This window comes from Phoenix dactylifera, chromosome 8, assembly GCF_051530095.1.
Source record: "Phoenix dactylifera cultivar Ajwa chromosome 8, Ajwa_hap1_PhDact_Kaust_v1.1, whole genome shotgun sequence".
Taxonomy (NCBI): Eukaryota; Viridiplantae; Streptophyta; class Magnoliopsida; order Arecales; family Arecaceae; genus Phoenix; species Phoenix dactylifera.
This window is the reverse complement of record NC_143197.1, coordinates 7,375,205-7,386,014: the sequence shown is the minus strand read 5'-3', so window position 1 is coordinate 7,386,014 and position 10,810 is coordinate 7,375,205. Positions and strand designations below refer to the sequence as shown.

At 36.5% G+C, this 10,810-nt stretch overlaps 1 protein-coding gene across 4 annotated transcripts in view; it reads left to right on the top strand.

The window, feature by feature from the left end:
- Positions 1–276: 276 nt before the first annotated feature.
- LOC120107896 (Carbohydrate-binding-like fold) overlaps positions 277–10,810 on the top strand; it is a 30,484-nt gene continuing 19,950 nt past the window's right edge. For all 4 annotated transcript variants that reach the window (XR_005509500.3, XR_005509499.3, XM_088702636.2 and 1 more), the window contains exons 1-10: positions 277–607; positions 777–842; positions 2,399–2,485; positions 4,167–4,223; positions 4,339–4,403; positions 4,517–4,686; positions 5,476–5,537; positions 5,615–5,698; positions 6,190–6,349; positions 8,502–8,617. Coding sequence is in view for 2 of the 4 variants with exons in the window: in XM_088702636.2 (XP_088558762.2) it covers positions 512–607; positions 777–842; positions 2,399–2,485; positions 4,167–4,223; positions 4,339–4,403; positions 4,517–4,686; positions 5,476–5,537; positions 5,615–5,698; positions 6,190–6,349; positions 8,502–8,617 (963 nt within the window). In the remaining 2 variants the exon portion in view is untranslated. The remainder of the gene's footprint in view (positions 608–776; positions 843–2,398; positions 2,486–4,166; positions 4,224–4,338; positions 4,404–4,516; positions 4,687–5,475; positions 5,538–5,614; positions 5,699–6,189; positions 6,350–8,501; positions 8,618–10,810) is intronic.

Below are 10,810 nucleotides of genomic sequence, written 5' to 3'. Positions count from 1 at the left end.
TCGGATTCTTCATTCAAATTTTCACCGACTCAACGAGGTAAATTTCCGTGCGAACAACTGATCCACGGTCCGTGTCACCACCCATCGGGCCAAACCCGCTTCATCCGTGCCGTTCGTAGCCTTTACGTGTTGCTCGAGCCGGCGGTTCGTGCAAGCGGACCGGATGGTCTCGGTCTGTTAAACATGGACGGCAGATGATGCGCTCTCATATAAATATTTATGCGCCCGTGTCCGATGACTCGAGTAACCATAGCTCAAGATCGCCGCAGATGCTTTAGCTCTCATATAAATATTTAATCTCCTCGTCTGGTCTTTTGCCGGGATCTCGGGCTCTATATAAGCGCACGGGGACCCGCCGTCGGAAAGCCTTGTTCTAAACGCCTGCGAGAGGGTTAGGGTTTTACGAGGGGAGGAATTCGTACACGTGAGAGAGAGAAGAACAGATCCTTCCTAACTCCCTCGACTTCTCAATCTCATGGAGATCTGATCGCCAACAGCCAGATCGATAGCAATGGCGATCTCGGATCTCTTTTTCTTCCTTCTGATCGCGCTTTTCGCCTCCTCAACAGCCGCGGATGGGATCCATGGCTGTGGTGGGTTCGTCGAGGTGAGATTCCACACTTATATCGCCCAAGAACCCTAGTTTTTGTGAATTAGACCCGCTATCACTATTTATTTACTTGGTTCCGTGTTCTTGAGCTGTTGAATTGCTTTCTTGTTTCGATGTGTGCTGTTGTTTCTTTTAGTTTTTTCTGAAATCCGAGTGGTTTTGTCAGGCGAGCTCGTCTTTGATCAAATCAAGAAAGGCTTCTGATACGAAATTGGATTACTCACATATCACGGTAAGTTCCCCCTCCACATGTGTAGGTTTTGTTTGAATAACTGACCGTTGAGTAGATGAATAGCAAAACTGCGAAAATTTTGATTGACCTCGTGGCGGTATAATGTTGTTGAATTGAAAAGAATAATCAACTTAGCAGAAACTTTTCTCCCCCGGAAGGTAGTGAATTCAGAAAACAAGAAGCAATTTATTGATTGAATTATCACTTTAAGTAGAAAATTGCCCTAATGTTCGTCTTTCAAATCAAGGAGTTAGAGTTTGATAAGGCTTGTACACCAGATTACAAGTTGTCATTTTGGAAAATTCTGATGGAGGTTAGAAATTGAGCATAAGAAAGAGGTTGGAGAATTTGCTAAAAGTTTGGAGAGATTTTTTTGGTATTGTAAAGTTAGAAATTTATAAAACTTAGGGGTTTAAGATTTCTCGGACGGTTGCAATGACTTCACCGATTAGCTTACAACTGATATTGAAATTCTCTTCAAGGTCAGGGAGGTAAATCCTTTGAGGAGAAGAGGCAGAGAGGAATTCTGGTGATGTATCCATTAGCTGTAACTGGTAATGGATGGTTGGATCACACACAATATTGGTTAGCATTGATACTGGTTAGAATTCCATGCTTTGTCAAGTCCGGCACGGGATCAAGTAGCTATAGACAGCAGCTTTCATAGCATGATGGTCTAACACAGAATACATATAGACGTGATGCAGCTTCATGTATTAGACTTGTTAGTTCAATGGTCACTCGCTAGGCATCAAAACTCATATATCTGTAAAATTTTGGATGCTTGACATATAAGGTGCCAAATGTCATGGTAGTGCAACAAGTGGAGCATGGTGGCGCTGTTATCAACCATAATCTTCAGGTCTTGTACCAGCTACTGGGGACCAGCCTTTTTGTCCTCATTCACCAAACATTCCTATATAGGGCTACCTTTAACATTACGATTTTTTTTTTTTTTTTGTAACTTACTTTCTTACAACTTCCATCCATGCTACCTCAAGTCTCCTCCCTTTATCTTCCTAAGTGGGTGGAACACTCATTTGCTCATTGTCATAGATATTGATATCTTTGTTGTCTCTTTTCGTTTGCATATGGGTTTGTTTGCAAAACGGGCATGTGCTTAGTTTATTTGAGACTGCTGGAAAGCTTCTATGCTTAGACATTTTGGATCCATGTACAAATTGTTGTGGTAGGATAGGAAACATGATGGTCTAAGGGGTATTTGCCAATTGCAACAGAGTACAAAAGCTGCATGCTTATGGCCATGTGAAAATTTTCAACTTCAAAGCAGCATGCATGCATGTGCTTGTGATGCGATGACCCTTAGAGCCTTAAAGTACAAAAGCTAAACCTGGTATCAATATTAGAATCTTGTCACCCAACTATTGTCGCAATTAACCTGTCTATCTACTGCTTGTGTTTGTATAACTTATTGTTATAGCTGACTTACTGTTAAGAAAATTCTTATTATCAGTACATATAATTCTTTCTTAAACCATTTTATGAGTTTCCTACTTCCTTTTTGTTTCTAAATGATGTGGCACATATTTATTCAGGTTGAGCTTTGCACAGTTGATGGGTTGGTCAAGGACAGGACACTGTGTGCTCCAAATGGTTACTACTTTATCCCAGTTTATGACAAGGTACTGTCTTCTTCTATGATAAAATAATCTCTCCTCTTACTAATGACTGTTTACATTTTCAAAAGATATGGTTGATTAATTTCTAAATGTATTTGTAAACGTTTAATATAGATTTAGCACTGCTGGGGTACTGCTGCCCGCCTATATGTCAATGATGTTTTGATGTCTAAATTGCATGCTTCTGCCATTTTGGAATATGAGGAAGAAGAATACTTCACTCTTCTTTCAGTTTATTCACTGATCTGAAATGAAACTTAGCACTTGTTTTTTATTGATACTTGGGGCTAGGTTGGAGATGTACAAGATCATCTCAATACGACTGAAAGGGAAAAATTACCAGGTTTTTTGGAACTATCATCCAACTAGCACATGTAGAACTGTAGAACTGATAGAAGTTTCTTTGTAATGGTAGGATGTGTGGAATGGGATGATGCGAGGAAAAAATTCATCATGTCATGTCGCGATATGTATGAAGAAGAAGATAAGGACCCATGGTTGTTAGGAAAATGAAAAAAAAAAGGAAGGCTTCATTTTAGTGAGTCACTGTAGGTTTCTGGTAACAACGAAGAGAAGGAGCCATATATTAATATATATGCTGATTCTGTTATATGCATGGAATAATGGAAATGGAAGTTGGGTTTTTCAAGAGATGGAATGTGTACAGCATCTCAAGCATGATGAGATGTGCCGACTAAGTATTGTACCATTAAATCTGATTCCAAAGAGTAATGTCAAGCATAGCCAAGTTATATAAGGAGGATATCTGGACTGGGGTCACCTTGCTTAGGACTTTTGATGGACTTGGTCTAGGCTTGGTAGTAGGAAGACCAAGTTTAATTAGTGTATTTAATGATTGAGTGGGAATGCTTTATGGCATCACTAGACTTTTAGATATTTTCAGACCATAATGTCATAATCAGTATTCAGTAACATGACTATTGATTGTGGTGGTGGAACGTGTGTTCCCCACTTTTCAAGAAAAATCTGTAGTTGGGTGGTAAAATATGTTCCTTATATTCTTGTCTTTTTTTTTTCCTCAAAAAAAGATTATTATATCTGACTAGTGTTTATACTTTCTGTTGATTATGGAGAAATGGTGATTTATACATTATAACTATACATTTATTACTTCTGACATTCAAGTGATTTAGTTGGTGTCTCCATCTTTTTTATTCTGAACTTGCAAATTTAATAGAGTTTGATTTACACCTCATACTTTCAAGTAATCTGTTTTTGTCCTTCATCTTCTTAATGGATGTGATGCCTTACATGGATGTGTGGTTGGAGACTCCAACTAACTCTACAAGCTGCTTATCCAGTAAACCGATTTCAAGTGTTGTGGGATAGGCAATGGATAACATAGTTGCCCATCATCCTAACAGAATGTTTAAACATGATATTTTTGAACTCAGAATTGATTGTAAAGGAGAAATAGAAAAGGACTTTGCTCCTTGAGTTTTTCAAAATAAACTCAACCCTTGTGTTGGATGGGAAGTGAATGAGATACTATGAGGGACAGCATGGTTGGCAGATCTAGTCATCTGCTGTTTCTTCACTCACCTTCTCATCCGTATGTGCCCATGCTGATAAGATAAATAAGTATTTTCACCTGTGTCATGATTATGGTCTATCATTTGAAGCCTCTGATTCTGATATTGGTTACTGCTATCTGAAATCACAGGGTTCATTTATTGTCAGAGTGAAGGGGCCTGATGGGTGGTCATTTGAACCTGATACTGTGAGTTGATGGCTGGACCAGTATCCCAAGCACTTTTCATTAACATATACAGGAAATTGCCTTGTCTACTTGATTTCTTTTTTAAAAAAATTATGCGGTTTGGCAAACTTTTCAGGTTCCTGTTATTATTGACCAAAACGGCTGTAATGCAAATGCAGATATCAATTTTCGGTTTACAGGGTCTGTGACCTTTGGACATTTTTTTGTTATCCATTATTTGTTTAAACAGATGATTTTTGTTGGAGTTATAACTTCTGGATGTATCTTACTTACTGGGGATTTTATTTCTGTAGATTCATGATATCAGGAAGGGTTAAGGGTGCTGTTGGTGGTGAGAGCTGTTCCTTAAAGGATGGAGGACCTTCTGGTGTAGCAGTTGAGCTATTGTCACTGTCAGATGATGTCATTGCATCTGTTCTGACATCGGCAACAGGGGATTATTCTTTCACAAACATCATTCCAGGTTTGACTTGCTTTCTTTTCTTTCCCCTTGTTTACCTTAAAGTAATATCTATGCATTCCAGGGTTAGATTGAGATGCGAGTTTGCCTTCTTTTATTATCATTTGAGATATTTTAAAAAGTCATTTATTATTTTTAAAAAAATTGCTAAATTTATATTCTATCCTCACCTTCCGAACCATTCTGAAATTTTGATAATATCGGGTTTCTCATCGGATTATTGTAGTTTATTTTTAAGTCTTCCAGTAATTTGCAGAGACCTAAAATTTTGCTGGATCTTTAGCTTGAACCTTTGAATGTCAAGTGCAGTTTCAGTCTTTCTTAAATTGTGGAAACATACTCTCTCTCTCTCTCTCTCTCTCTCTCTTCCATGGTAGGCACTAAACTTGCCTGGGCCAAGAATTTAGCACCATACTTAAAGGGTTGATAACTTGATGTCGGTGTGGCCGCGGTTATAAGAACTTATGCAATCTGTTTGTGGAGTCTTCATTTAGATTTCTCCTTCACTGACCATGTCTATCGAAAAAAGTTTGGGCGATGATTACAATACTGTATGTGTGAAGTTATTTGCTTTGAGACTTGATATTTCAATAAACGTTTTAATATGTCAAATGCACTAGCAATATTTTATTTATTTGTACATTGGAGGATTAAAGGCTAATGTTACTGGTGTGTCTTTTTATATCCTACTCTAACTTCTTGTTTCAATCTTGTAAAGATTGTTTTTCCCCTCTGCTATAATGAATGGTTTACGAGTCTTCCAAGTTATTTGTTCCTTTTTTTCTGATACAGGAAAATACAAGTTACATGCTTCGCACCCAAATTTAGAAATTGAAGTTAGAGGTTCACCAGAGGTTTGAAATCTATTATGCCTTTTTAGTCTTGGAAAAACATGAAGTGTTACTTTAGCTCTTGTTATTTATTGTGGTAGGTCAATTTGGGCTTCGGCAATATTGTGGTGGATGATATCTTCTTTGTATTGGGATACGATCTTGATGGATTTGTAGTTGCACAGGTACTGTAGCTACTGCACATTTATGAAGTTGCATTTGACAATTTCTTCTCATGGAGATTGATTGATGATTTTGATAATTAGACTTGTAGTTGATGCTAATGCATGGTTATTAAGATTATGAACACATAAGGTGAACATAATAAACAAAAGGTTTTATTAATATTTTTATAAAAGCATCTGGACTCCCATTTCCATGGTCAAGCTATTTGAATTTGCTTTAAAATTACTTTAAACTACAAAGGAGAGTATTCTTAATCTTTAAATACAATTACTGCAATTTGGTACAACAATTGTATTTTTGGAGTGTTGCAATCTTTTCTTTTTCATTAATGTTTAAATGCAATTTACAACAGCTTGATGTCAGGAATGATGATCATAACTTAAATGCTAATTCTGCTTATTCCTAGAACAAATCAATATGATGCTTGTTTATATACCTAATGGATTCACCTGTATTTTTAAACGCTGGAATCACTTCACTGTTGTGGCAGGGTAATCCAATTTTAGGAGTTCATTTATACTTATATTCAGATGATGTGTTAACGGTGCATTGTCCCCAAGGAGTTGGTACTGCCCCAAGGGAAAAAAATGCCCTTTGCCATGCCATTTCTGATGCGGATGGGAAGTTTACATTTAGATCGATACCTTGTGGTAACTTTTTTTTGCATTTCGAAGTGGTCATAATTTTGTTTCTTTATATTGTTATTATTGTTGTTGTTGTTATTTGTAGGGTTTGCTCGAATATATATTCTTATCTTTTTCTACATTGCAAATGGCTGTTCTAAAATTTCACCATTTGTTCTTTTTATTAATCAGTTGAGTACTGTTATACGCCTATGCTTAGCGGTATGCTATGATCAATATTATATCCTTTCTGATGCTTGGAATTCCCTGCCATGCTTCACAACTCAGTAAACCAGTGCGACTAATCTGTGTCTATGTGAAAATTATTGCATGAGCCCAATTTAGGTGCATTTTGGTTTAACCTTCTGTGCTAGCTTTCAGGGTTCAGTTTTTTTTTGGAATATTTTTTTTTAGCTACATGTTGTAAGATTAGAAGTTATCTTATTTTCATATTTCTTAGATAGCCTTATTTTGCTAGTCACTAACTTGCGTTCCATATAATGCATGAAGGTATCTTGTGTTACGTTAGATTGGATACGTGTTTCATGTATTTAAGGAATGCATACAGTCCATAATTACATCTATATAAATATCATCTTAGAGGCTTTTGTTTGCTGATGCCTGCTTTACACTTTGTCTTTTGAAAGCTGTAGTTAAAATGTTATTGTTTAATAAGTTTTGATTAGGGCACTTTGAGAATTCACTATCTGCCAATGTTTCATAATATATTGTTAAGTTGAGAAATAGGGATAACTTAAAATTTAATATTGTCTGACCAAATGTCTTATTAAGATTTATATGATCAAATTTTATGCAACTTGGTCTTCTAAAACATTTTAATTTTTATCAAATTCTGTTTATCCAATTATTTTAGTGGATAATGATGATGAGGCATTATCCACTAAATTAATTGGGTATAAACAGAATATGATCAAAATTAAAATATTTTAGAAGATCGTGATGCATACAACGATGTGGGTTTTGAGTCCTAGGGCGACCACTTTGTATAAAAAATGCCAAGCATTAGGTCTATCCATAGTTGGCCCCTCCAAGGACCTCGGATTACTGGAAGCATAAATGGGCAATGGTGATAATGATGATGATAATGTAAGATATATGATAATGATGATGTGAAAAATATTGAGTTTATGATAGATTGCAAAAACTGCTACTTTTGTTCATTGAAAGTGGCTAGTTTGCCTGGTTAAGAGCTAACTCTTCAGTTCATTTGCCTCCTTAAGATCTGACACCTGTTCAATTTGCTTGCTCAATTTAAGAGCAAATGCTGATCCAGTTCAAACTTCCATTACAGGTGCAGGTGGGTTAGGTAGATCGAGATTTAAACCAGGCCCATTCAATTTAGAATGAGAGAACTGTGTTTTACCTAAACCAGCAAGTTGGGTTCCCCTTTGAAAGCACGATATCAAGCCTGGCACCAAAAGCCACCCAATCCAGCTAAAACCAACATGAAGTTGTTTAATTGTTTGGGTTTCTCGTAAATCAAATAAATTTTAAGCTGACCAAAATCTAACTAAAATCAAGATAGCATGTAGGCCGAGAATTTAGAGCTGACGATGTGTGCCTAATTCATTGGAGGCAAGGTCCAGCTCAAGCTTGACCTAAACTTGACTGCATCCACTTGTGCTATTATTTCCATGTGTCTTACCAAAAATTGCTAATGGAATGTCTTTGCTAAATGCAGAGCAAGTCAAAAGTTGCTCTTTTTTTTTTCCTCCTCTTCTTCGTGAAGCACTTCCTTGTAACAGCTTTACAGAAAGGCCTTCTACAGTAGCATATTAAACACAAAGCATGCTATACATGAACTTGTCCTGAAACTGCTACTGATTCTACACTGTCTTTATAGGGAGAAGTGGTTGTAGCTCTTAATCGGCAAGACAATCTTACTATGCTTCAATAATAGTTATAGATAACTTTGTGATTGTGATGTTGAGTCTAATGATCTGCTAGTTGGTGAATGTTTTTTCTGACCTATATTTTATTTTAAACTAAATTTTATAGTTATTTTTAATAATCAGAGTTCCTGAATTCAGATGTTTCTAAACTTGATCATGATCAAGAGTTTGTAATTGTTTTTTCTATTGGTGCCTTTTCTGTTATAGCAGAGAAAGCCTATTCACTGTGGCTGTCGTTTTCTATTTTCTCTCTGATTTGTCTATAGGGATATACGAGCTTCTACCTTACTACAAGGGGGAGAACACAACTTTTGATGTTTCACCACCTTCAATGAGTGTATCTATTGAGCATCATCACGTAACAATCCCCCAAAAATTTCAGGTATGGCTAGTTCTCGGTGTAGGTGAGATCTATTTAGAGAATTTTGGATAAATGTTATATTCATGCTAAGACTCATTCTTCCTAGTACATAGTTGTTAGGATAAGAATAGCTTTCTGCCGTCTATGTTAGGCTTTTGAAAATTTTAATACTTGGCACTTTGATCCATTTGTTATTTTCTTCTGGTGTACCCGTAGCTTTTATTGAATAACAAGAATTGGAAGGAATGCATGTCCAAGAGATAACGTGCGGAAGTTTTGTGTTTATCAGATTTGTTTTTTTGTAGGAAAGCATCTTTATGGAATTCAGTTCTGACAAAGTGAGATTTGATTTTTTTTTCTAACAAAAGTTATGGCAAACATTTCTTTTTGAGTGGCTACAATCAATGGTGCACATACTCGAACATATTGACAAAGTCCCCATAAATCTTTCACCTAATTGTAACCATAACCATCCTTCATCGTACCAAATACTAGAAAATTACACATGTACTTACACTCAACTTGATTTCTTGGGCTACTTATTGCCCAACATTTTAAGCTATGCAACATTGTACGCATTATTGTTGTTCTATAAATTTTCCTTTAAAAATTAAGATGCTAAGATATGCATCAATTGCATATCTCAGAAACACCTCTCCACTTCATCCAACCAATTCTATTACATTTATCTTCATTATTTCTCCATTATTTGTATAATAGATCCTGGTTAACAAAAGTGATCGCTCTGTGGAATCTTTTGGCCATCAATCTTAATTGGAATCTCGTCTTTATTTCTATTTGCACTAAATTTCATTTCATATTACTCTCTTGTCTGCTAATCAGTAGGCCCTTATCCTCTAGAACGTCCATAAATCCAATTTAGCATTTAATGTTGTTTTGTTTCTCCTCATCAATTAGCACCATACTATCTGCCAATAACAGACATCTAGGTGTATCTTCCGAAATATTAGTGGCATGGTCATCCATAAGTGTGTAAAAACATTGGGGCTAATTGCAAATTATTGGCTCAATCTTATTGTGACTGAATGGCACATAAATCTGCATATAGATTAAAGCGGAATTGGATATGGAGGTAATATAACTCTCTTATACTTCCACCAGTGACCATCATAGTCCCCTTTCTCTTCATGTTGCTTACTCCATGAACATCTTGATAACTGCTAGAGCCAATTGGTCAGAACCTCTTGTTTTTTGGAGAAGAAAGCTAATGTAATCTTTAAGTGGAAGAAGTTGTTGCCAGAATATTGGCAGTTGTTAGGTTGATTATATCATGAACCAAGCAATGATGCAGATTCAGCTTGCATCCTCTGATAATGCAAGATCAGAATTGATGATGGGCGAAGACTGATCTCATAAAAAAAGGCCATTTACATGAATGTTTTGTATTCTATCTAGTGCTTTTTATTAGCCACAGAATTAACTAGTTTGAGCAAGGAGAGGGTGTTGAAGTTGGTCATAATAGCCTATTATGGCTGTTGGATAAATATAATTTCATGAGATAGATACTTTTAGTGTTGCAAGAAATGAACTGTTACCATTTTTATGTTCTTAAGTGCTTGGTTTCACCATGGATTTTATTCAAATAAAAGTCAAATCCAAGACAGCCTGGAAAAAAGTCTGTATAGTTGCATCCAGCCTTTGATGGGTAAACAGGAAGGGGTGGAACCCTAGAAACAACAGTCCATCAGAATTCGAAGAAACAAATGTAGTCAGACCATCTTCATGCTACTAGGTATCCTTGAGCAGGTACAAGGTCTGCTTGCTGTGCAATAGGGAGTCGCCCTACTGTATCAAGCTCTTCAACTGGCTAGAAAATAATCCAATTCCTTGGTCAAAGTGCAGTATCTTGGCAATCCTTAACAATCTGCCATTTTCTCAAGGGCTTGCTGATCACTTTCGAGCTTAACATACTAGGAAGCATCCTTTGGTTTCATCATGTGGCCATATTTGTGCGGATATTTTCCAAGAGTGGTAGTAGGAGCCTAGTAGTCTAGAAGTTCTGGTGTATTTCATGATATTTTGTGATCTTTCAGGAACTAGTGATCAATTGCTTGATTTTTCCACTTTGCTATGGTGCAATTGAACACCTAGGTAGGATTTGGTTTCATGACCAGGAGGAGGAAGGTGTCAACCACTTCCTCTTAAAATCAGATTAATTTCTTGCAATTAACCATTGCTTGGTCCTTGGGTGCT